This window comes from Lepidothrix coronata, unplaced genomic scaffold, assembly GCF_001604755.1.
Source record: "Lepidothrix coronata isolate B3197 unplaced genomic scaffold, Lepidothrix_coronata-1.0 Scaffold7, whole genome shotgun sequence".
Lineage (NCBI taxonomy): Eukaryota > Metazoa > Chordata > Aves > Passeriformes > Pipridae > Lepidothrix > Lepidothrix coronata.
The window spans coordinates 1,340,622-1,368,530 of record NW_016690187.1 but is presented as its reverse complement, the minus strand read 5'-3'; the positions used below and the strand labels follow the sequence as shown (position 1 = coordinate 1,368,530).

The 27,909-nt window shown below is 38.0% G+C and overlaps 1 protein-coding gene across 1 annotated transcript in view; it reads left to right on the top strand.

Moving 5' to 3' along the window:
• The window catches only part of HECW2 (HECT, C2 and WW domain containing E3 ubiquitin protein ligase 2), a 163,944-nt gene that overhangs the window by 23,200 nt on the left and 112,835 nt on the right, over positions 1–27,909 (top strand). Inside the window, exon 2 of the mRNA XM_017837422.1 lies at positions 27,341–27,681. Coding sequence (XP_017692911.1) covers positions 27,390–27,681 — 292 coding nt within the window. The 5' untranslated portion in view covers positions 27,341–27,389. The remainder of the gene's footprint in view (positions 1–27,340; positions 27,682–27,909) is intronic.

Genomic DNA, 27,909 nt, shown 5'->3' with positions numbered 1-27,909 from the left:
GTTTTTCTTGCATGCCAACAGAGTTCCTCAGTTTCACTTTTTGATTTTGAACATTTTGAATTAAATTAATTTTACTCAGACATCCCTCATTTAAGTGTATTGCATGGAAACAGATTGTTGTTCTACCGTATCATATTTTTCTCCAGCAATACACGGATGAGGGACGTCTGTAATTCTGAGGATCTTTTTTCTTCCATAATGGTGGTGCATTGCCATTGTTATAAATACCAGTGAATGCNTATTGCATGGAAACAGATTGTTTTACCATATCATATTTTTCTCCAGCAATACACGGATGAGGGACGTCTGTAATTCTGAGCATCTGTTTTCATGTGGGGTTCTTGTGCATTGCCATTGTTATAAATACCAGTGAATGCAGATACTGCGATGACTCACTGGTGGTAAATGTTTAATCTTTGGGTGTCTCTGGAATATTGCAGCACTGCAGGCTTCATAAATAGATCAGATAGATGTTGCAATGTCTTCTTTTGGAGGTCTTCCACAAAGTAATTATTAGCATGTGGCAAAAGTTGAAGTGCGTGTGTTCTACAGAAATGAGTAGAAAATTAAAACGAGTGTTTTAATATCATTTCTGCTACACCAGTAAAACTTCCTAAAAAATAACATTAGAAGAGTTAAGTAGCAGCTATCGAAAGTATTTATGTATCAGTCACTCACTGAAAATGGTTTTCTATTTCATCCTGGAAAAAGTAGATATATCAAATTTGATGAATGTACAGGTAATTTAGTGTGATGAACGTACAGGTAATTTAGTGTGAAGGCAAATCCCTCTTCAAAAGGAAGAAACACTTTGTTCTTCACAATTGTGAAGGAACCTAAAAAATAATCTTTCTGTGGGACTAATGACATAAATTCATATGAACGATTCTGCTGAACACTATTAAATATTTTTGGAGGCTTAACTCTTAACAGATTTTTGTTATGAGTTCCTTCCTTCATCCAGGCATTAGTGATTTTAATTTATTTATAGTATCTAGGAATCTGTACCCGTGTCCAACTGAATTTGAACACTTGGCATGAGTTTCTTAAGTGCTTCATAAGGATTGTATAATGAAACATCATAAATACATTAGTGAACATAGATCCATGTAATTTTGGTAGATGAGCTTTGCTAGAGTGAGGGCCTCTACTGCAAGTATAAAACATCCTAATTTTTATTTAGTTGAGGTTTTGAGTTTGATATTTTAAAAGAAATGGTAACTTCAGCCCTGGTAATTTGCATTCGTGTTTGTGTCTGTATAAATACATGTATGTGTATACACACACGTTCTTTATAATTATATATGAAATGTAAGCCTGTGTGTATGTGCCTACACAACATGGGCATCCATTCCATTTTACAACAGAAACTGAAAATCCAGAACTCCTAGTAGGATCGAGCTGCACGGCAGCTCCCGTTGCCTTGGTTACAGGGGCAAAGTCTTTTCTGGACTATTGAATCAATGTATAGTATTTAAATAGTAAAATGTATGAATATTTTCCTAACAGTTTGGCTCACACTTAGTTACGATGTATCAGAGCACACTGTAGCTAATAATTCATTGCCAGATCCCTGATGCTAAACTTGTGAATGATTTACTCTTCCGCAGCAGCAAAAGGGGCGTAATTTAAGAGCAGTGTTGAGTGAGGATGGCTTTCTGCTCGTTGCACTGCACAGCCACGCGTAAAACAATTTTAGTGTCACGCTGGTTTTTTTTCCTGTGCTCAGGAAATGCCTTTTAGAAGTGTGAATATAAAGAAGAGAGAGTGAAGGATGGCAGAGCTGAGCATTCCCTCTGGAATGTGCCTAATGCTGCGCAGTTCAGCAGCCAAGGTTAGGGGAAGGGAAACCCTCTGGCAACCCCCAGGGCCCAGGGTGCAGCAGGAGAGAGAAGTGAGAGAAGGGCTAATACAGTGAAGTATTGTTAATAATTAGCTAATACAGTGAAAGGAATTAGCAAAACATCTTACAAGGAAAGCTTTTTGGAAGGAAATGGGAATATAGCATTTTTATGGAGTTTAAACACACCTGGAATTTACTCTCTGTGCCACATCCTATCTGAAACCTCCTGAAATCTGCAGCTTTGTGAAAGCAGCTTCAATCTTTTACTTTTTGCTGTTTTACTACTCTGCTTGTGACTTACTGATATCCTTGTGCTGGAAGATTGTATTAATTTTTCAAAACGCATTGTACAACTTCATTTTATCATTTATTTTACTAACATGTTGTAAATACAAATTTCATGGTATACTTAGTATTATCTCGGTATCTTCATGTGACCCGAGAAACATTCCTGTGTGGAATTCATTCTGATCACAGAGAGCCTCCATCCATTGCAACCTACCATGATTTGACTGCTGGTGTGAGCATAAACAGCATTTATTGGACTTTAGAAATGGTGTTTTAGTCTAGATTTGACAGCCTGTGCAACATTTGGGTCTTAACTTTAAAATGATGTAAAAGAAGATAGCAGTTGAGTTTAACTCTTTTGAGGGTGGGTTTTCAGGCAGCTTGCTGTTTCAGTAATACATATAGATGCAAGCAACATGGTGTGCATTAAATAAGGTACTGTAATCCTTATTCAAAATGTTTATCAGAAAATGTTTTATAAAGGTGTTACCATAGTAGTTGGTCACAATAGGAAATGAAGAATCAGAAATTTATTTCTGCGGTGAAAACCAGTGAAAACCCAAAGCTTTTTATGTTTTGCTTAAGTCCTTAATATCACTTTAGTATTGCTATAGTTTCCTTAAATATATTTAACAACTGCTAGACACTTCAAGTGCTGGAAAAGAGATGCCTGGTGGGATTCTCACCAATATGCTGTGAAAACCCAGGCTTGTAGCCTATTACATTGTGATTTATGAGCTGTCTTATCTGTATTGCCTGCTTGATTCCCAGGTTTTACAAGCCTGTAGCCTTCAATATTCCAGTGCTGCTGAAGGATAGGAGGTTTTGGGTAATGCTTTTTTACACCATTTTGCTGGTCAAGAACCTTCATGTCCTGTTGCAGGTAGATTCCTCCAGTAGCACCAACATAATTTTGACAGAGTTCTGGTGAGCTTCGCTGGTGTCAGGAGGCTCTGGAAAGTATCTGCAGCTACCAGAAACTCTCATGAGGTTTTTCACAGTCCACCAATGGATCATAGTCCCTTCAGAGTAAAAATCTTTATGAAAAAGTTCTCTGACTGTATTTGATTTTTGGAAAACATCTAATACACACTGAGAATGTCCAGAGGAACAGCACAGGTAATAACAAAACTGCTTTCATTGTAGCATTTATGTAATCATATGGTATGACTATTCACATGATACACCCATGTTTGTGTTCTGTGCAAAAGCAGTAAATGTACGTACTAACCCAATAATGGATGATGCTGTAAGTGACCTAAAGAAAAAATAACTTGATAACACTTGATGGGAGTACTGATTTCCAATTCCAATCAGTGATGAATTAATGAATTGTTAAGTGTCTTAATGCCTTTCTCTTTCCTCTGCCCTTTCTAAATACACTTAGGAAACTAATATTTCGATAGTCAGATTCATTACTGAGAAAGGACTAAGACAAAAAAAATCACTTGAGATAAGAGGCAAATGACTGCTATACATAGTGCTTCTCTCACCTACCACCCATAGATGCCTTGATGCATGATAAAATTAAATTATTGTTGATTTTTTGCTGATTAGGTTCAGTTCTTCTGTTATATTACAGAGGTCAAGTTCATTACGTTATGAATTTACCAAAAGTAGAAAGGAGTCCTCTTAAATCCCAGCTACAATATAGCAGGATTTTAATTACATCTAAAAGTTCTGTGCCAATTTACAATTAATATTTTTAATTATTTCCTTCTAAGTAGTAGTTTATCTGAGATAAAATCAACTAATTTACTTCTTGACAATACTGTGTCTCCATAATTTTTAGTCTTTTTTAAAAGGGAAAGAAGTGTTACAGTAATTTCACTAATAAAGTTATGTAAGAATCTTTCTGAAGGATACTCACACAGGTACAGTGAGTTGAATAGTAAAAGTGGCTAAGGTAGTTTTTATTTTGGTTGGTTTTGGTTCTTTTGGTTTTGGTTGTGTGTGTGTGGTTTTTTTTTATTATTATTTAAACCATTATTTTTGTCAAGTAGTGTTTATCATGAGACCAAATTCTGCAGTCTTCTGCTAACAAATAGAAGTGTTAGTTCGATCTTTTGTATTACCTGTGGTTTTGTGCTTTACTTGGAGTCCATTGCAATTAAATTGATATGTGGCTAATATTTAGTAGGATGTCAAAATGAAGATTCCAAAACTATTTCCTCCAAAGAATGCTTACTTGTATCTCCTCTGTGTTCTGAAATTTTTAGTTTAAGAAGGAAAAAAAGCTACTCCAAACCCCTAGGCAGACTTCTTTTCATCTTGCTTTCTTTTAAATTCCTGAATAATCCTATTTTTCTCCTTTTTATTTTCTTCAGAGACTGAGTCAGTGGAGACAGTTCCTTGTCCAGCTCCTACTTGCAGTGGCAGTGAGTTGGGTCTTGTTGCTGCTGAGAGAAACAACCAAAGGGTCCTTTCCCGTGGCAGTGGATTCACAGCAGAGTTATGCTCTTAAGTCTGATATTAAATCTAATTGCAGACCCCTGGCTCTGTGCTGTAGGATTGGGTTCTGGGTAGCTGAGCAACTTCAAATAGAGCAGGAGCAGGGCACTCTTTCTGATGGTGACTTTACAGAGTGTGTTTTCTTTCTCCTTGGAGCAGGTAGCCTGACATGGTCTCCCACCAGTCCTTCTGAGAAAAGTGGAGAACAACATTAGAATTCAAGTTTTTTTCCTTGCATTAATTGGAAAGTAGATTTATCTTTTTTTTTTCTTTCTCGTTTTATCTGTAGTTACAGATCTGGTACTTATGACCCTGAAGCCATGTGAAAGTTTAGTTGTTTATTTTTCTTATTTGCAGAAAGCTAGAACAGAATAGGTATTCTTGAGTGAGAAAAGAGAGAAGTGGGAGTAACTGGTGGCCTCCAGATAGTCTTATAGATGAAAAGACTGCTATATGCTCACCTTCACAGTGTTGGAATTGCCAGTTTGATAAATGTTGGACGACACTCTCAGGCACCGTGGTGTGATTCTTGGGGCTGCCCTGTGCAGGGCCATGAGCTGGACTTTGGTGATCCTGGTGACTCCCTTCCAACTCTATGATTCTGTGTTTTTAATAGGAGAAAATGTACTTATGTTCTAGTCAGGAAGCTCTTGCTCTCTCCCTTTATGGAGATACCTTGCACCGCTTTCCCATGTCACTGAGAGAACACAAAGTATAAATTGTTACTGGAGATTTTTGGGAGGAGGAATACTGCCTGACTAAGCGTTGTGGTTTTAATTCAGAAGGGAAGAAAAATGCTGGGAAATTGTTTTGCCACCAATAAAAAACACCAGTAGGAGTCATTGGAGCTGGCTGTATACATTTAACCACAATCTTTTCTTTGCAATTGCAGTGTCAACGTGGAAGAAAGTAGCAAAGATTTTATTTTCCCAGTGATGGAGATGAGATGTGATAAAGTGCATTCATTATGTGTAGTTACAATTCATACTGTAGGTTCTGTTTCTTCATATTACCCCAAAACTGTCTTGAAAGAATATAAATTGGCTTTTTAAAATTCTTTCATAAACATAAAATCTTAGAAATTCAGAGCTCTCTTCATTAGTAATATTTCAAGGAATTATATTTGTACTGAGCACTGGCTTGTATTGGACTGGTTTCTTTTAATGATTGCTTGTAGAGCTACCAGTTTTGCTTTGCTTATTTATAGTGTTAGTTGACCAAGTTGGGTTGTGTTAGCAGGCTGCTGAAGTAACTCAGAGTGATAGTAGAGACAGGCTGTAATAAGAAGAAAAGGTGCAAACATATAAAATTATAGCATAAAGATGTGAAGTTTCATTTAAAACAGTTCTGCTATTTAAAGCTGTTTCACCCTGGTAGGAAAGTGTTATTTTAATCTGCCATTTAGCACGTTTAGTTGGACTGTAAGCCTGTTACATTTCAGGTGTGAAAGAGCAGAGTAGTTCTCTGAAAGCAGTGATCAGCTGTGAGGCAGCAGCACTGAGGTCCTTTGTGGGTTTTTGGATCCCTTTCTTAGAAAGGTGGCAGGGAGATGGCAGTGCATCTGGTGGGTTTGATGGAGGGGATAAAGGAAAGAGCAGAAGGATGCTTCAGCCCTCCTCTGGGGAGCTGGCTGAAAGCTGCTGCCAGGGCACTGAGAAAGTAGTGCAGAGAAGGATTCTCCATCCCATGTCTGTGTGGAAGGGACAGAGAGGGCTGAGTCTGCCCATAGGGCTTGCTTTTTGACATGTGTTATACTAACTTTTTAAATTTCTGTTATTCAAAAAACTCAGAAAGAAAGATACATTTCATATGAAAAAATACACTGTGCTACAAATATTCACTACCATGTTAATAAAGTCAGTGTAGTTATTGTTGAGAAAACCTTATAAATATTTTGACACAAAAATAGAGAATGTCAGCCACTTACTGTGGAGAGTTTGGCAGTCTTTCCAAATTAGGCAATTTGGACTAGTTTTCCATTATTTTTGGCCAACTTTGCTGGCACTGTACTGGTCTATCAGAAACATCACAATTTTCTGAAAAGGATTTTTTTTGTGAAACAAGATGCTACACTTTTCTTTGTATAGGAAAAGATGGTATATGTAAAAGACGGATGTATGATAAATCTTTTAGTTATTTCATTGTGCTCAGATGATATCTTTGAGTGCTGGAAGAGTTGTGTGATTAGCCTCAAACTTACACATTCCCTTTATAACATATCTAAGCACTTTAGGAACATGCATTTGATCACTGCAATAACTTTGAGTAATTAGAGGCATGGAAAAATACCATTCCAAAAAAGTGAATAAAACCAGTTGAGACTGTTATCTTCAGGAGAAGAAGGAAATAAAGAGAATGCCAAAAGCATGCCAAGTTATAAGTGTGTTTAGTGACTGCAGCTGTAAACTATAAAATTCATAGATGCAGTGTGAGAATAGGAGTTTGGGTAAAATACTGATGTGGTCAGGCTAGAATTAACTCCTTGTCTAACAGAGGCAATGTCAGCCTCTTTTAGTTTAAGCTTCTCTCACAAGAAGAGTTGGAGAAGAAAAGTGATTAGTTGATAAGAAACTGTTGTAAAAAGAGTGGATTTCTCCTAAAAAATATATAGAGTTTTATTAAAAATATGGCAATATTTGAGAGAAGTGCAGTTTCAGTGTCAATTTAAAGAGAACTGTGGCAACTTTGTTATCTTAGAGAGTCATTGCTGAAATAAACTCCAGTCTCTCTATTCAAATGCCTAGTTTCAAACTATTGTGCTTCTACATCCTGCGAGGCACAGACTAATTTTTTCCGTGAGGGAAAAGAGAATGGTAGGGCAGGCAGCAAGATTTGTGCTTTTTTCAAATTACTCTCTGACAGTCAAAGCATGCACATTTTCCTCTGTTACTGTTCCTGGTTTGCAGATGTGGGATTAGATCAAATAAAATCTACAAAGATTTCTGAGGATAAAAACTTCAAGAAAACAGAAAAAGTGGTAGTAAAAAGCCTAATGAAAAAGTTTTAATGAAGAGATCTCTTTAGTTATGATGTGCAAGAGAGCTTCGCCCTCTTTGGTTTTTATGACATGACTTATCTTCTGACACAGCTGGTTTTTACTGAATGTTGGCCATGTTTTTCAGGTTGGCATATTTGCTTCTTTTTGTTGACTTTTTTATCCCCTTGGAGAACATGCCACCCTGTTGTGTTTAATAATTAAAATAATTTGCTTGTGCATATAACTTTAAAGAGTCATACTTGGAGTCTACTGATTTTTTTCTTTTTTCCTTTTTTTTTTTTGTTCCCTGACATGTTTCCTTTGTTAGACAGTGAGTCACAAGCTGTCTTATCCTATTAATAGCTTATTAATTTTTAATTTCAAAGCCTACTTTTGTAAATGTACTGTATTCAGTAAATCATTAGGAGTTCTCTGCTTCTCTAAATATCTAATTATGCATTTCAAGGTAATTTTATCTGTTTGATTCATTGGCTACATACAAATTGCATGGATTAACAAACAGCTTGCTAATAAAATCCTGTTTATTGGAGGGTGATGGTTTTTCTCTCAAATAAAACATGGCTCTGGATAACTGTTCTTGGCAGCATGGCTTGTGCATAGTGTTTTATCATTTAGTTTTTAAATCTTAGTTCCTAGTGGTATGTATTAAGAATAAGTAATTGGAAACAAGAACAACAATATGAATTCTGACAGTATTCTTTGGTCTTTTTTCACAAATATTTTGAAAGTAATTTAAAATACTTACATAGTGGCAGTACAGTGCTAACATCTCTCAGGTATTAACTAGAGAAGCTGTCATGGACGCTGTGAAGGAGAAGTGAGGAGAACTCGTAGCAACTCTCAATTGAATGTGTTGGGAGGGTTTAAACACTTCTTTTAGTGCATCATGCTTTGAAGGGGGTTTCAGGGATGGTTAAGATGATGGTGACACATTCTGATAAGGAATCTTGAAGCAAATGGGAGGAGGAAGAGCCTCAAATCCAGAAAGTAACGAAAAATGTGCTTTAAAAGTAACAGTCATTACTGTGGTTTACAGAATAACATTAAGACCGGAGATTTAGTCCTGGGACTCTCCTTATTTAGGGAACTTTGTTATGTGCATTCAGATTGCCTCTGAGCAGTTCATGCCTCTTTACCACCCTCTTCTTACTCCCTAGTAAAACCTGCCCTGTATGAACTTAAGTTCTCTTAGAAAAACATAGCTAGGATTATGTGAGGTTGATGTTAGACATAAAATAGATCTTGTATTTCCAGTATCTCACCTACTTCTATCTCCATCTTTAACAAAAGGCATGGCATGTTCTGAAATGCAGGGTGTCTACATCTTTGTTTTGACTAATTGGAAATCATAATGCTTAAAAAAACCCCACCAACCAAACCACAAAAAAACCCCCACCCACAGAGCAACTGTTTAATGCCTCTGAGAGAGTTGACTGTGTGAAGCTGAATATTCCACTGTCAATCTGTTAATAATAGAAGAGTTCAGTCATATCTGAACTGTGAATGTGGATTAATAATGGAATGATTATGAATTCTAGGTGAGAAGAAATACACCTTAGCCCTGGATTTCATAACCTCTGTTACGAAGTTAGGCTTAGTGGTGCTTGCAGGACATGACATCTTCACATTGAAAATTTGAAGTGAGCAAAATCCTATTTGCTACATTAAATGTACTTCTGAGCTTGTTTTATTTTATGAATAGATGAAGTGAGGTCTCAATTTTGGTAGAGCTTTTTGTCATGAGAATGTTATTTTATTTGAAAGACCTAAGGCACATTGCTTTTCAGGCTCTACCCTAGTGGTGAATCAGCCTTTCAGTCTGGTCCTGGTCGCAAGCCCTCTGACGTGGCAGAGAGGATCCTGTTAATTCCAGCAGTCAGTGAGCTGGCCTTTACCTGGTCAGCACAGGTTTATGTGCCTGCTTGAGTTGACCCACTAAATGTTGGGAGGGAATATCCTCTGGCTGCAGTTGGAACTTTAGGAATGATGTTTCACTGGCCACACTGTTTCTGGATAATGTTAAATTGCATTTTACTGTGTGCTCCACCAAATATAACTGGGAGACATATTTGTGCCTCAACACAGAAAAGGTTCCTCAGTCTGGATGTAGATTGTAAGACAGCTATAAAAGCTCATGTTATATTTGGCTCTGTTTGGTTATTGCTCACTAAATGTAGACTGTATCCAAAATTATACTTTTTAGCACTAAGGAGTCATGTATTTTTCATGGATTGCTTTTCTGGTCTCATATGCTTAGATCACTTTATTTCTGTTGCCTGGCCTTATGACACCTTTTGACACCCTTTGCAGCATTCTGTAATCTCCAGGAATTTCAGTGCCTATTACATCAGGCATCCTTGATTAAATCCTGCCAGTAGCCTGTAGGTAGCAGTAGGTGTTGTGGTGGTTTAAATTTCCAGTAGCCCTGCCTGATTAAAAAATAAAAAGAAATGCAAACAAACCAACAAAAAGCTCCATCATACATTTCTTAGTGTATGCATCATAACTGGTTGCTGTTTTGGATGTGGTGCCCATGGCATACTCTGAGCCTTTGCAAGCTTTTCCAAGCATATTATTAGAGCTGCATTTCTGCCTCAGGGGCCCGGAGACCCTCTGCATTCCCTGTGGACACAAGAGAGCAAGTCGGACTGTTAGAAGAGTGAAGTGAGAGAATTTCTGATTAACTCTAAAAGGCTGATGTCACGACATATAATGGGAACAGTTTAATTTTCTGACCTGCCTGAAACTTCACTGCTGGATCTGCGGCAGTATTTTCTGACCTTTTAATTAACACGTGTCTCCCTCCAGAATTGTCTGTCCAACCACTAAGTGTGCTATTGACACTTTTTAACAGCCTCTCTATTTGCTTTTGTGTAACCTCTGCTCCGTGTGCATCTGCTGGTCAGAGCTGAACTCTGGCAGATCATCACCAGCTTCCCCTTGCCTTGATGTCCAGTGCTTTGCGAGAGATGAGCGTGATTCCAGGCTGAGTACATCTCATCTTGACACACAGGCATGTGCAGCCTCTGGCTGCTGCTGGACGTAGTTCAGGACCTGGGAAGTTAGCTCCATCACTGAAATTCATAGCAGAGAAAGCACATTTTAACACTTAATCTTGTGCAATTGTGCAGTACTTCAGTTTTGAAACTGCTTATCGTTATGTGTGCCAATCCTTTCCCTTTATTCTAAAAGAAGTATTTGCCAGTTTGCTCTGAAGTTTGGTGTGTTTTCCTAGGGTTTTTCCCTTGCATCAGAAGTATCAGTTTGCATATCTTAACATTTAAATGCCTCAAGTGTGCTCTGCCACTCTGTGTACCTTTGTACATTTGCTAGGTCTTTTATTACCATTTGCTTCAGGATCTGCAGCTCTTAGGTAAGGTATTAAGGAAGATACACAATTACATCGATGATCCAAATTTACACTGCCAATCCACAGTACAGATGGGTTTTTATAACCCAGCACTTTTGGTGCTAATTTTCTAGAAAATACCAAGTGAAGTAAGAGGTTTAAGAAAGTTATTTTCATGGAAAGCTGTTGGCATGAGTGTATGTTGTGTATATGTGATCAGAGTTGGTCATGACTTCTGGTCAGCTGTGGTGGAAACTACTTTTACCATTGTGTTAAGTTGGATACAATAGTAAAACAATTTTTTCTTTACTCATAAGAAATATTAGAAAGTAAATTTGAGGATAGCATGTTCTGTAATTGAAGCTCTATTTTTGTTTTAGCCAAGATACAGCATCTGATGGGATGTCAGCAGTGCTGGTATATGTGTTCCTCTCTGACCAAGGAGAAATGGATTTAAAGTAATCGTATTTGTGTTGAGGACTTCAAAAATACTCTGCTTTGTTTCCTACAGTCAGTACTAGTGGAAGACTGAACTTCCAGTGAATTTCTTCTGTTGATCACAAGTTACTGACTCAGTCTTATGACACTTGGATTAAAAGCTTTTGCCATGTCCAGTAGGGATATTAATTTGAAGTTAACTGGTACAGTTTGTGTTACATTAGTACTTGAGGCCTGCCTGAGCTGTTTTCAGCAGTTGCTGCTTTTCCAGCTGCAGTTGGCATCACTGATGTGTATTGGGGTGTCTTGCAGGGTGATATGAAAGGCTTCCAGTGAAGCTTTTGGAATGAATGAGTGCTCTGCTTCCTGAGTGTCTATAAAGCTACTGCACTTCAACAGAAGACCTGTGTTGTCACAAGACATTGGTTGTGACCAATTAGCAAGAATAGCTAATTGCTGCTTCTAATGGAGTTTGATTTTTCTGAAGGGTTCAGCATTATTTTAAAGTATTTTTTTCTATTATATCACTGCTCTCTCTAAAAACTGTTATTCCTTTGCAGTTCCAGCATCCTCCACGAGTTTTTGATGTTGTCAGCTGTAAGATTTGTTTGTGTGTTAATCTGAGGTTTGTGTATGCATTACAGTGTGGTGTAGGATTGTTAGTGAAGTACAACATCCTCTGCTAGAGTGGGCTGTTACTGCAGTTTAGGAAACAGCTTAAATGTGCTGTTCTGGAACCTGATGAAGGGTGGTTACCTTAACCTGCTGATTTTTATTATTGAGCTACTGTACTTGCGTCATAGGGAGAAAACAATTTAGTGGTAATAAACAGTAATTTGTCTGTAATCATATAGTCATATAATTTATTAGACAAATGATTTTAAAGAATCAAAGCAGTCTCAAACTGCATTGAAAACCACCAGCTAGCCAGTACTGTTGATAGGAGACTTCATTCATATCTTTTCAAATAATGACATTGCAGTTTTGGCAAACTATCAAGTCCAGTCTGTGTGTGGGTATTTGTTTCTAGTGTTTTCTCTTTAATTCTGCTTAGTAATAACCTACAACAGAGGTTGGCGGTGGTAATTTGGCACAAATAGAGGCCTGACACAGAGGCAGTGATATTATCTAACCAGAAAACTGCATTGCATCTTACTTTTTGGGAAGGTCACCCTATGAAGTCAACTTCCAAATGCAGAACAATGCAGGGACACTTCCATTAATGGGAAAAAAACCCCAACCAACCAGTATAGTTTATTTTTTATTCCCTCCTCCCCCCACTCTGTTTTCTTCCTTTTTTTTTTTTTGTTTGTCATTGGGGTTTGATCAAGTTGTATATAGCGATTTTCAGACTTTTTTTTTTTGTTTTTCTACAAACCAAAGGATTTTGTATTATTCTTTGGACATTGGGGCAGAGGATTTACACAAGCAATATCGAACAAACTGGGTCCTGGGTGGCTGGGGTGAAGCATTGTGTTTGAAGCCCAAAATGCAATTGAGAATAGCAAGGGCACCAAAAATAACAAAATGTGTCAGGTTTTTTTTCCTAGTTCTGTGTGTTTCTGCAGCTGTGGTAAAAGACTAATTGTTTCCGAAAAATCTGAAAAAATTGGTGTCTCTGATCATTATGACTGTAATGTGTCACAGGAAAAGCAAAGGAGTGTTTACAAGGCTGAGTCTGGGGAGGGGGGAGAAATAAGCTTTGCCTATAATATTCTGGGTTTCCAGTAAGTCATGTGAGTTTTACACCAAATTATTAGTTGTAAGTAGCTGTACATCTATGCAAAGCTCAAATTCTAAATTGTCTTCACAAAGAGTAAACCAAGGACATTCCAGTGAAAATCACTCTTGTGTTATTGCACCTTTCCTACTGTGCGCCAAAAAAAAAAGATTAAAATGGTAATAGGTATGTGATTTAAAACTCTCTATTTATCCATAAAAAGGTGAAAGTTACCTGTGCTGTAATGTGTTTTGGTTTTGCTTTTTAATTGTATATCTGATGTGGATTAAATTACATTTTGTTATTGCACATTGAGAAATAGAGAAAATTAAAAATCAAACCAGAATTATTTTTAAAACACAGATTTCAGAATAATTTAAGATCATGCTAGCATGCAGTATGCTGTGATTTCTTTGTTTTTGTTTCCTTTTGTCACATGGCATTAGCAACTCCTTACTCAATCAAAGCAATTCCTTTGATTCAAATACCCCAAGGTCGTTTAAAAATGTGAGCACACAAAACGTCTTAAAAAAAAAAATTAAAAATTCCCCAACATAAATAAGTGTAGGAAATTTAGGCCTCCAGATGAGATTATCTTAACTTCTGTTTATATATTTGGTGGTTTGTGTGCTAGGATTTCTTGGCTGTATTTATAAACACTGATTTCAATCTTCTTCCGTTTCCTGGTGCTGCAGCACCTACGCCCTGGGGTGGATTTATATAGAATTGTGCTGTGTTCCTGAATGCATGCACCCTCAGCCAGAACTAGTGCAGTCTATTAAAATCCTTTGTTCATTTGTATCTGTAACATGATGTGATGTTAGAAATTAATGTTAAAATCCAAACAGAAAATTTGTTGCACTTGGCTTAATTTTAGATTTCCTTCCTTGGTGGGGGGCTGAGGGAATGAGGAGAATACATTTATTGTTAAAAATTAAATGCTAAGATTAAAAGGTAAAGATTTAAGTAGTTACTTCAGGTTTTTATATTGTCTGATGGGTACATCTGCTGCTGTTTGCTGTTTGTTACCTCATGCTGGAGTCTTCTTACAAAGAGATTCTTTCTAAACACAGAAATTGTAGATGGGGACTGGGCTGCTGTGTGCCCGTTGGGAGATGGGTGAGATTGCTGCACGTTCCTTCAAACCTTACGGCAGAGGGTAGAGGTCTTCAGAATCCTTTATGCCAGGATCCCAGATGCTGGGGTTTTTTTATGCCTTGATGAATTAGGGCCAATGACAGCAGTGGAAAAATGCGAGTCCTTTCAGCAGTGGTCCATTTCTTTGCAGGATGAAGATGAATGAAAATTGTACAGCCCGGAGAAATCCTGTGATACATGCCTCTATTTTTAGCTCTACTTATTAAAAACTCATGCATATTTAATAGTAAAAGTATTAATTCATAATAAGCCTCATCTTTATATAGTCCACTTTGTATTGTTGTCTTTTCATTAATTGTTCATTTAGATTCTGAAGGGTTTCTGCTTCATTTACTGCAGAAACCGAGGAAAGCAGCAAATGCAGCAATAATCCTGCAAGGAGAAAAAATTACAGCATATGATCACTGAACTAAATAATTAATTGTCATGTGTACTCACAAGGCAAGGAAGCATGGGTGGTGATAGCTTTGATATCTCTAACTCCTTAGTGGTCTGCATTGTAGCTCAAACAATTTTCTCATCTCGAGAGCACAGACCAGACACAGAGGAGCGTGCACTGGGATGCACTCGCAGGCGATGGTGGCGCATGGGAATCACCCCAGCAGTATCACTGCTGTCATAGTGGTGCTCCTTAGGACTCTTAAGTGTTTTTCTCTTCTATTGAGTGTGATTAGGAATTGTAAACTGTAAATCAGTTTAAATAGGGGAAGCTTTTTCTATCCGTTTCCCTCTTCCCTTCTAGTTGAAATTTAGTGTGTGTCTCTGTCCATCGAGGCTGTTCCCTGAAGTGGACTGTGTTTTCCTGAGCTGTGGTCCTCACCTCTGACAGCTTCAGCGATTGCCCTGCAGCTGTTCAGCATTAGGCAGAGAAATTTGTGTGGTGTAGAATATGTCTAAGTGACCTACTGATATCTTGCTGCACCATAACAAATGCAGGCATCTTCTGTTAATAACCTTTTGGTATAAATTAATTCGTCTGACTCGCACAGTTGTGAAAGAGAATTTGTCCAGAAGAGTGTAACTAGATACTAATCTGACTTCTTTTTACTGAAATTAAATACTTAGTTTCTTGGATTATCCAGTTAAAATGCTTGCTTAAAATTATTTAAATAGTGTTTTCAAAAAAATAGTAAAGCAGTTGGTGAGTAAGAATTCCATTACCGTGTTCAAGCATGAAATTCTGAGCTAAAATGTATTTCTGGGAAAAACTTGAATTAGGACAAAAGATTGCAATTTATATTTCTTTAAAACAAATCATTTGACTTGGAAATGTGTTTGTGTTGCTATTTTCTGGTTTGTAAAAGACAAGCATCAGAAATGGTTTGCTTTAGAGTGTGAGGGTGTCGAGTATTAAAAGTGGTGTATCCTGTAAGTAGAGAGGGCAGTATCATCAACACCTTCGTATAAGCCCTACTGTTTGGATTTATTTAGGCTGAAGATCAGCATATGTTTTTAATACAGACAAACAGCTTGGTGGTTTTTTTTTTTCTTATTCTAGACTCTTTTTGTGGGTTATAGGGAAGTGATTTAAAGAATGTAGGGCAGATAAGTTTTCTGGAGGAGGAAATCTTTAGGGCTTTCAGTCTCTGTCGTTTCTGCAAAGATTGTATTCATAGGTGGTCGATTCTCTGAAATATTTCTAACTTAATACACTGAACACCATAAGTTGGACTCAAAAAACCTGTATATGAGTCTGGGGCTTAATTTTTATCTGTTAGCTACAAGTTCTCATGTGTTTTGAAGTGTTATGAAAACAGGGAACTAAGGAAAAGAGGATTAAAAGAAATTCCTAGTGAATCTAGAAATACTGTTATGCAAAATATTATAGTATTGGAATGCTTTTGCTAGTGGCACCTCCTCCTTAATGACATACCTTGTACAGTCAGCAAGCAAAAGGCATTGCCTTTGAGCTGGGCTGACCAAAAGTTCTCCTCCTAGTTTGGGGGATGTCTGTAGTTGTTGTTTGCCTAGTATATTATCAGTCAAAAAGCTCCACTAAACTGTAGGCAAGCAGAAATGTTCTGATATTTCAGCCAAAGAGTCTCCTCAAATCTTTGTGGAAAAGTAGGCTTTTTTTGTGGTGATGGGGAGATGATAACTGGCAAAATGTTCCCAACTGAAATAGCAAAAGGGTAAAAGGGGCAGGAGGATGGAAATTTGCGTGTACACTGATGGGCAGTTAAACTCACTCCAGCAAAATCTGTCAGTTCTTAAAAATAATTGTTTCCTGTTTTCCCGATCTACTGATTGTATCTATAGTTTATTTATAAAACTTAGGTACACAAAGCTTTGGGTTGGTTTTGTTTTTAATTTTACTTTGTTCTTTAAGGAGATCAACTGAGTCTTTTTTAAACATCTTCCACCCCCAGTTTTACCAGGCTGGAACTTTAGAAGGTGGGGAATCAGGAAAATTACTTAGCTATGGACTGGTGGGCACTGTTTTTTATTCTATTTTTAGTCTAGAGCATGTTTCAGTTACGGAATTCTTGAATTTGAAGTCAGGGGATATATGTTTTACACAAAAAAATGCCTTTTTTCAAGGTGATAATATCTCCTTTGTGACAAAAATTAATAAATACCATAATGAATTGAAGGGGTGTGCTCCTTTGAGAGAAACAGTGTTCCTGTGTTTCCTGATAACATGGGAATCTCTCAGCATGAGAGATGTTCCAGTTCTGTGGTGGTTTGGTGCCGTTTCAGTGGCTGAAATCAATTTTATGTGGTATAAAATTGAACTTGTACAGGCTTGAAAATGGGAATGATTGTATTGGATTTGGACTTCAATGGGTGAAACAATGGATGTTGATTCATACTGATTGTACATTCCAAGAATTTCCATCAGCATAGAATGGATTTCCAGTTTAAAATTGAATTAAAATAAATTTATATAGATTCTTATTACATTTCATATATATATATATATACAGACACACCAGCTCTTAATAATTGCCAAATAAATGCATCTATCAGGCTCTGTTAAGTATCACTAAAATACAGCTGTCATTCATGGATGTGACACTCATTGAATAGTATGGGCTGTGGTACAGATTGCAGGGACTTGGAATGAAACTGCAGAACTACTCTCATAGTAAGCAGTAAATAATTGTACTACTTCTTCTGTCAAGTGCATTATTTTATAAATGGCTTTTTGAATGGTAGCTTTTTTGGCCTGGCAGATTTCCTTTCTTTTTTCGAGGGAACAGATCTTTTCTTTGCTGTTTGTCAAGCTTTCTTTGTACTCTTTCTCCTGGTTACGTGTTTATTTCCTTTCCTGGACAGACAAATGCTAAATTGTTCTTTTCTGTAGAAGTTCTCTGTTTCAGTCTTTACTGTCTCTCGTGAAAAAGCCTTGGGAGAAAACATATAATTGGAGAACTCTGGGCTGGTGCTGCCGATGTTCTGCAAGTCCTAAAGAAGGAAGGGTTTCAAGAGAGTTAAATGGGCTACCCATTATCCTGTCATTAATGTGTTCCTGCAGGCTTTCACATGTGTGAAATGAGCATATATTACAGTTTATTCACAGAATAATTTAGTTCACATTTTTTCATTCTGTGACAAAATAGCTTCTCGTAGTGATTATATTCTGTCTCTCTGGTATAGACATTTGAAGGGAGCTGTATTTTAGATGGATTGTGTGACCTGGCATCAAAAGTCTGAACTGAGGGCAGCTGCATCAATACTTCAAGGGAATTTCTTGAGGACAACCAATGGACAGCAGCTAGGAGCACATCTGTGTCATGAACACTGAAGATCAAACCCTGACAGTGGGGATTTTGGTTTTAAAGTTTATGCAGAGTAACACTGTATCCTCAATTATCCAAGGCCATAGTTCACGATATGCGGAGTTTAATGACTATATGGCTGTACCTTCAGTTTCTGCCTCATTTGTAAACTCCACTCTTTGAGTGGTGGTGCTACAGGTAAGATTACTGAAATAAATGAACTTGGTTTAAGTAGTTGCTACTCCAGGAGGAGGTTAAAGGGGGGGGTGTATAATACATACGGAGCATAGCCTTTTGTCTGTGAAACTGCTCTAAAATCTCCAGTCAAGTTTTGTTTCTTATGTGAATAGTTTGGAGGATAGGAGCTTATCTGGTGTGTTTAACTTAAATTTATGTGCAGTTCTTATATTGCTACTTCTCGTGAAAGACATGGATGAGTTTTAGGCAATGGACATCTCTTGTATGTCTGCAGAGCAATACTAAGGTGCATCTGCAGGCCAGACAGATTTCACAGCCTGGCAGCTGCAGCAGAAAGGATTACATGAACCCTCCATAATCTCTTCAATACAGTTTCAGACAGGTTATCCAAGGCCTCAGTGTTGAACACCATATTTCACCTGGCTGAGTTAGCTTGAAATGTTTTAGGGCTTGCTGATTCCATCTTGGCTGCGGAGACGTCCCCCATGCAGGGATGTGGGACATTTGTCTACATTGACAACACACAGTATGTCATTAAGTACCCTCTAAAACTGGTATAGCTGTAGGCATGCCAAGCTATACATATGTATATGTATGTGTACGCTAGTCTATGGGTGCATATTTATGACCTTTTGCTCTTGTGACCAGCGGCCAGATCTGCTGTGTACCAGCTGGCTCCATGCTGAAGCTTTTGCTGGAGAATTACTACAATAAATTGTGAAAACTGAATGCCTGGCAGTGCCTGATGGGCTACTGGGGAGGATGTGTAGACCTGTCAGAAATACACACAAACCCCTCAGACTCATGGCCTTCATAACAGGGTTGAGCAGTAACTTCTGCTTGATGTGAGGAAGTTGCAGTCGGTGGGATGGAAGAAGGAAGCCTTACTCAAACAGTTAGGGTAATATGAGAGTGGCATTTGTTTCCAGGTAGATACAAAATTGTATAGGACTCACTTTACAAGTGAACTGTATGAAAATCACTTGAAAGGGTCTAAAATAGGTATTCTGTTACACTTTGAATTAACTGAGCTATTCTCTGGCCAAATGTGTTGCATAGACTGTTTTCTCAAATATATATTTATGGTGAACTATATGATTTTTCCCTTAGGGTAGATTTTCAGCCAGTCTAGATTATATGGTGGTTTTGTAATCTGAGCTGATGTTTAACATCTGAGCTGAGTCACCAGGTTTGAGTCCAAAGCAGACTAGGAATGCATGAGCACTTTCTTTCCTTCTCCCTCTCCTGTATGGCAACATCCCATGTCAAATTTCAGCACAGTAATTTTTAGCTTTACCTTAAAACTTCTGAATACAGTTTCCAGAAGTTGCTAGTTGTGATTTCCCAACAGTGAGTTCAGAGGATGAGGTAGCAGACTGAAGTATCAGTTTCTTCTTTCTGCATGGCTCAGAGCAGGGCAACAAAGGAAAAGGACATCTAGATGAAATTCTGTCCTCTTTTGCTCAGTCTTGAGTTACTCCACAGATGAGAGAGAAAGAGTGATTTTAATACCCTGAATTACTTTTTGGAGCCTCTGACTCTTCTCCTAGGAGGCCAGCTACCTAGGACAGCCTGCCCAGTGTCAGACACGTAATTTATTCTGGCACTCCTTTGGAGATGGTTTGAATGGAGAAGTCAAAGCATTTCTCTTCAAAGAAGATCTACAAAGTGCTGTGCCTTTCAAGATGCGTCAGATGACCTTCTTGGCAATTTTCTGGGTTAAAAAGGAAACCTGGTTAAAAGATCGTGCTCATTATAGGTTCGTTTCTGGAAACTGGCAAGTTTATTAAGTTCTTTCGTCGTCATTGCTTCAGGCTAAGCAGCTTCTAAGAGTATCCTGTGATTGTCCTATTATGAAAGTCCGGGGGGCTTTGTTAAAGGAGAAAGTAAGCAGATCAGCAGAAAAAAAAGTGTTTCTGAATTTAACTTGTCTCTTTGTGCTTCTGGAAAGAACAATTTATATTTCAAGACAGTTAGTAACCGATTAGCTAAAGTTGAATTAAAGTAACTTCTAATTTTCTTCCATTTAAAAGGAAAGAAATTAAAGAACATTTAAGTGCTTCAGCTGTGTCTAAGTCCTTTGTCAGTTATGATAGTAGTTTTCCATAATTTTTAATATCTTTCAAGAGCTCCCCAAATAAAAATAATATCCAGAACTGGTTGTTCAAGGAAAAACAGTGAATACAAATTTACTGTCAAATGTTCAGATTAGAAGAACTGGGGTGAAAAAAGAGAGACATCTTTCCCTTTTAATCTGATATATCCTGAGTATCCTTGTAATTAAAAGAAAAATGGTGTCAGAAGTGTAATGATTTGATTTTTGAAGTTTATGACATCTGTCTTTTGGTTTTCATTCAATCACAAATTCTCTAGGTTTGGAATGATCACTTTTTTTCCTCCAGGATAACCATCACTGGACTTATTTGTATCATCTACCTGTTTAAGTAGTTATTTAAAACACGCAGACTTAATGAACACTCAGACATTCTGGGTAGCAATATTGAACAGTTATGATTATATTTTAGCTGAAGGATCTCATCAGTTTTCTGCCTGGTGCTGATGCTCAGAACTGTACAGTTATGTAATACAATGGTAATTATATTTTTGAAATATTGAACTTCATGATCTACTGGAATAAAATTAAATTTCCACTACAGATACGAGATTATTAATTAATGTACTAAATCATCCTATAGGCTTAGGATATAGCCATGGTCATGTAAGTGAAAAGGCCCTTATTACCCTCTAGTTGCTTATCAGTGGAGAAAAACAGAGATCCCAAAGAGCTGATTTTTCTTGACTCTTCAGTACTGTGGCTGCTTTGATGTTCATCTTTATCTATGTGACTGAGTAGGGAGCATCCAAATGTATTAGCTTGACTTGAATCTGACAGAATGTTAGCTAACAGAGAAAAATCCAACTGATCAGAGAGTGAAATACCTTCTGAGAGAAATTCTATTATGTGGATTGCAGGAAACTTGATGAATAGAAATTCTTGGAAATATTCCAGGAAGAATAACAAGAAAAGGACATCTAGGCAGAAAGATGAAGCTTTTCTCTTATTTCTGTCTGTATAGAAAAGGATGCTCCATGTCAGCTTTATCTGATTTTATTATTTTGTTGGGGCTTTTTTATTTTTTGTTTTTCATAGACCAAATCTGTGTTTCCAAATAGTCATTGAAATATTAGAATACAGGCCTGGAAGGAAGCTATTGAGTTAAAGAGCTATCGAGTTAATCTCTTTGTCTCAGACAAAATCAGTTACTGATGATCTTGCTGAGTAAGTAGCTGTTGCATTTTACTGGGAGGGGCCCATCTGTCCAGCTGGCAGAGGGTACACAGCAGCTTTAAAGGAGACTGAAAGCTCTTTAGTACTGAAAGCAGGATAAGTGCAGGGAGGTTAAGCATATGAGTGAACCATATGGTTAACCATCACCCAGCTTCATAAGCAGGTTTTGCAGCTGCCAGTAAATTCTGACTATTCTGCTTTTGCCAGTTGAAGACAGTGTATGTACTGGAGTCCTACCTTATCCCAGAAAATACACTATTTTTGAGTTCTGTGTGGAGAAAAATTCAAAAAATTCTTAATTTATTCAAGAAGCGTATTCTTTTCTCAGCCATGTAGACCTCAGAGAGAGATGGTCAGTTTGATCTTTGTACTGAACAAAGCCGTGTCACACAGTGTATAATTGGAAAACCAGCATGTTTTCTGTTCTTTGTGTTCTTAGTGTGTTCTTCTGTATAATTACGTGGATTGCTTACCTCAGTGTGGGAGCGGCTTTGAGAGAGAACACCAAGAACGTGTCCTAAGGAGAACAACGGAGCTAGTGAAGGGGCTAGAGCAAAGTCTTACAGGGAGGAGGCTCAGGGGATATTTCATTGCTCTCTACAACTGTCTGAAAGGAGGTTGTAGCTAGTTGGGTGTCAGTCTCCTCTCCCAGGTAACAAACAAAAGGCCCAGTGGAAACAGCCTCAAGCTGCCCCAGGGGAGGTTTATACTGGATCTTAGGAAAAATTTCTTTACCAAAAGAGTTGTCAGATATTGAAACCCTCTGCCCAGGAAAATGGTTCTGCATCCATGGAGTTATTTAAAAGATGTGTAGATATGGGACTTAGGGATATGGTTTAGTGGTGAACCTGTGAGTGTTCGGTTAATGGTTGGGCTGGATGATCTTGAAGGTCTTTTTCCACCTCAGTGATTCTATGGATGGGGGAAGTTTGGGGGTCAGTTGGGCAGGACAGTTCTTGCTGCCCAACTGACATACAGCAACAGAGACACTGGTGCAGAGCACTCCCCAAGGGTTCTCCCTGCTGAACCTTGGCCTGTGGGCTTCTGCAGTGCCCAGCTCCTCGCCTTGCTCCTCTTGTGGGTGATGTGATGTTGCAGTGCAGTGACATGAAGCCAGTCCCCCAGTGAAATGGGTTAATCACCACTTCCCCAGCAACACCCTCAGCCACCCCGCTTAAAGCACAAATCTTGTCCGGGGTGACTGGTCATGCTCTCAGGGCCAGCCCTATGGAATTGTTTTACAGTAAACGCTGTGGGAAGAGGCTGTTAGCGAGACCCGTAAGCCACATCAAAGATCATTACATAAACAAGAAATGAATCACTGTTATGAGTAAGATAAACAAGGCAGCATGGGAACGCTGGTTTGTTGTACGTGGTGGGGTGGGATTTTTTTTTTAGTTATTCCTGTGCTGGCACTCTGACTTCCATTCATGTATTTTTTTTTTAGGCTATTGAATATTTAACTGTATGAAAAGGTCTGATGTTTCTTTTCAATGTCCTTTACTGAAGAAAGTTGGGCAAGGGGATTTTTCCTATCTGTATGTTGTATATTAAGCGGAACTATTTCCCAGTTCTGGTCCTTCTGTGATTAGTAATTGAGGAGTGTATTTAGGTAGAAATAAACCTGAACTTGTGCCACTTAGAGATTAAGAGGAATTCAGTCCTATTTCTCTCTTAAGCTTCTTGTGAAGTACTGAAGAAAAAGCTGTGATACGGATAAACAGCTTTGGTGCAGGTTTCACTTTTCATCTGAAATAGTTGGCTAGAGTTAGTATCTGCTGATTTCTTGCATGCCTGTTTTTTCCCCGTGCTTTTTGATTTCAGTTTCCACATTTCAGCTTGCCATCACAAAACAATGAGCCTTGCCAGCTTGGTCTGATACTTAGGGAAATTGCTTCTGTGATTAGATTCAGCCTGATAAGCCAAACCTTCATGGCAGGGCAGGTGCAAAGAGCTAATCCTGAGTATTGTCCTTACAGTACAGTCTGGATGCAAATGCTGTTCCAGTGGTGCTTAGCACGAATTGAAGGTGGGAGGATAATTCTTATTTTCCGTCTCTGGTAGGATGTATGTGTTAGTGTTCTCTTGGTTATGTTGTTAGTGACAGACATTGGGAATTGTTAATGCAATGTCAGATGCATAATTTCTTTTGTAGGCAGGAAGACATTGTGTAAGGTTTTCATCCTGTTTCCAGACTGCAAATAATTAAAGTAGTGGTTCTTTTTTCCCCTTCTATCACTTCTTATGGCTTGGGTTTTATGGCTATTATCTTTTCCCCTGTGACAATACGAGTGTCTTATATCTCTCTTTACAAATATCCTTAATTAACCTCCCAGCTTACTGTGAGATACTACATAGCAGAGTACTATTTGTCACCAAGGCCCCTTTACAACCTACTTACTGAATTTAGAAAATACTCTAAAAGCTTACAAATCCTGAATTTTTGCAGGTACTTTTTTCCATAATAGGAGCTAATTTACACGTGAGTTTAACTTGTTGGTTGCAAACTGATTTCAATTGCTTTGTTATATGATTTATTGGGATCATTGTTTAAATCATGACTTCAAGACACTTGGTATTATGAGTAGGATCAGACAAGTTACCCAGAATTTAGATTTGTGGTTTTCTTTCCTTTCAGAAACTGTAATGATGTCTGTGATTCAGCAGAGTGATAACCATTGGGACTTAAGAAAATGAGCTGTTGCAAAGGAGTTAACATTTTTCTCAGGTTGTTCTCATCTCTCAAACTGTGGTATAGTCCTGGCTAGTACAAGTTAGTTCTCATGTGTCCTTAACCGTGGATGAGTTTGTCCATCTGCCACATATAAATTTTCAATATGTTCCAACAAATGCCAGTGCTGCCCTGGGTACAGCATACGGCTCTGCAGCTGAAGGAAATTTCTCCATCCCTCCTGTTAAAACTTTGCCTTTAACTTGTAGTCCTCCTGCATGACATTTATTTTGCAGTGATTTTACTGCCATAAAACCACTGCATACAGTAGTTCAAAATTACACAAATCTGTGGTTGTGGGACAGAGGAAAACAAAGTGAATAGCACGCTGTCAGTCTGTTCATTAATCTTGCCTGATCTCCTGGCGTGGAGCGTGGTGGTACCCGGGCAGGTGCTCATGCTGCTTGCTGTGGTTGGCAGGCTCAGGTGCAAATTGGGACGTCCTGACTTGGTGGTACAACTCTTTCACTGTGACATTTAACACTTAAATGTAGCTTGTGTTGTTACTCGGATCACAAAGTAAAAAAAAGAAGGACAAAAAAGAGGACGAATCACAGGGACTGGCTGATCCCGGTGTGTGTTTCACTGGCTTCTAGGGAAGTTGGTGGCTATTTCTTATTTGCCCTTCTGATCTCAAAGCAATCCAGGATTTTCAAATCTAGTGGGTAATACTTCTCATAGAGAAACAAGATTCTAACTTCCCTGACTCTTATTTAAAAAAGCCTTTTATAACAAAGTTTCCTTTTCATCACTGGCACTGGTGTTAGAGAGCACAGGAACATGACAGAGAAGACTTAGTGAACTCTGCTGATGTCCAACACCAGAAATAGTGGGCTTTGTATGTGCAGCCAAAATATTGCTCATGTCAGGAAAGACTTTGTCCTGTACTTTGTGAAGTAAATATGGTCATCTCCATGTCACTACTGTATAGGTAAAAGTATTGAACTGACTTTTTATTTCCTTTCTTTTCTGCATTATTTGGTGCTGAACCATGTACAGTATGTGATGAACTGCATATAGCTGGATGAGTTGAACTTTGTTCTTCCCCTTTGTTAGTTCTTAATGTTTCAAAACATCTCCCATTTAAGAAAAGCTGAAAAATACCAGAGGAATTTTTTTAGGTAGTCCATACTTTGAAATATTTTTGAAAAGAAAATTGCAGATGAGTGACAGGAAATGGAAATGAAGAGACAGGTTTTGAAGATGCATGATGTGGGGAAGGAGGAAAGAATAGGAAAACCCTTAAAATATAAAATCCCCTTTTCTTTTAAAAAACACTTTAAAAAAGACACCTCAAAAGACCCAATTCTTTTTTCTTAATCACAGTCTTGGGATCTGCAAGTGTTGTTTTTTGGTTTTAATAATTAATATCTTTTGATATTTATCTCTAATTGTCAGACATTTGATTGATAGCAGTAGTGTACTGTAGGTCTAATTAAAATGATAATACCATGGAAGTGGCCAGCCAATTCATTTACTTCTCGGTTCTACTTAATTCTGCATTACAGTTTTTCTTGCTTGAAACCAGGAACAGGTGACACACAGGACTGTCAGACAATGCTTGGGTTATTTTAAGAGAACAAATGTATCACTATATGACAGCAGAAGGCTCTGACACCCAGAAGAAAACCATGAAATAATACACAGGTATCTGTGTATTGTTACCCACCCATTTTTCTTCTATGTGGTTATTTATGTATGTATATAAGAATATCTTTCCTTCAGTATACATCCTCCACAGAAGACACTATAGTGTAATAGTTGACATCACTGGTTTAGCTACAAACTATTCAGAAATGTTGAAAAACTGGTTTCAAGTTTTGTGAAGAGTGTAAGGAGCCCAGGACACAATTTCTTCCCTGTAAGCTCTGAGGTTACTGCTGGGCAGGAGGACTGCTTTGGTTTGGTTCAGCTTTGGAGGAAATATTCACCTGGCTCCTATTCTATCTGAATATAATATAGAAGATAATTTTCACAGTTTTGACTGAAAAACAGATTACCAGAAGACTCAGTTTCTTCTGAAAGCAAGTGGTTCTGCCAGATGAGAACTGTTTTATTTCCTCTGTAAAATAAAGAAACAATGAGTTAATACAAACTACAGCTTTTGGAAAAGGCGAACAGCTTTGGTCCAAGTCCTGTAACTAAGATAAGGAAATGTTTGTATTCCTTCAATGGCAAAAGGATCATCTGATTCTGCCCTCCTATAAACTGTTCCCTCTATTTTAATATTTTTTTATTCTTTCCTTTCTGATGATTTATCTCAAGTTGTGAGTAATGTGAGGGCTTATTTTCAAATGACAGGACTTTTAGTAGCTGTGGATAATGAGATGCAAGTTCTGCTTCTCAATGTATGTTGTGTGATATTGGCATGACTGTTTTACAGAAGACACTTCAGGGAAGTGTCTCCTCAGGGCTAGAGGAAAACTATTGAATTTATAAGGCCTCTGTTTTCTGCTGTATGGAAAAGGACAACAAAATCTGACTGCATATATGAACTGACATGGGCTAATTGAATATATATCCATAGTCTAAACTACCCCAGTCAATGGTTTGAAGTGTTTTTCTATGGTATACAGGATCTCAGAAGCTATGCTTTGCATCTTATAAAATAAAATCCTTACAAAATGATTTTATAGTAGCATAAATCTGGAATACCATATTTCTGCTGAAATGTGTCCAATCTTTTTAATATCTTCAGCATTTTGCTCATGCTGAACAAACAGTACGTAGAGAGTGTTGTTGAAACTACCATATACATCATGTACCACTGTGATTTTTATGGTGGAAGATGAGTTCATTGTGTCTTCAGTCTTAAGGCTACTTCACTCTTAAGGCCAGACTTAAATTAGCTTTGTTACTGTGGCTGTTCTTGCTTCACAGATTGTCTTGGGTGATTTGCTTTCTGCAATTTTTTGGCCTGCAAATGTTATTTCATGGTGTGTGGCTGGCTCTGAATTTTATTGCAAGTGAATCATGCTTTCTTTTTTAATGTACAGACACTGAGGTGTTTGCAGCGGTAGAGTAACGAAGAAAAGGTTTGTACTCAGTCCATTTTAGGCTTGTGTGGGAGCATTTTTGCACTAATGCTTATCCATTTAATAATTGACTGAGTAACCTCCTGTCTCACTTTAAACTTTCTTTCTTCTTTTTGATAGGTCTCTGAACAACAACTTTTTTACGTGAATTAACAGAAGTGGAGAAGAGATGGCCAGTTCAGCCCGAGAACACCTGCTTTTTGTGCGACGTCGCAACCCACAGCTCCGGTATACTCTGAGCCCAGAGAATCTGCAGAGCTTGGCCTCTCAGGGCACCATGGCTGAGAACATGAACTTGCAGCGTGCCAACAGTGACACTGATTTAGTGACCTCGGATAGCAGGTCTAGTCTGACAGCCAGTATGTACGAATACACCTTGGGACAATCTCAGAACCTCATCATTTTCTGGGATATTAAGGAAGAAGTAGACCCAACTGACTGGATAGGACTTTATCACATAGGTAAGTCAGAACCGTGTTGTAATATTTTGGTGTGTTTCTTGCTCTTTTGCCTCTTCATATTTTCTGTTCTGATACGTGTTGTGGCATACTACATAATTACTCTAAAAATCAAGTTGAGGTAAGATTGCAGAGAATTACCCTGGATTCCTCTTTGCTTTTCTTGTGCAGTGAACTATGCAAAAACATGATTTTAATTAATGTAGATCTGGTTCTACAGTGACCTGCTAG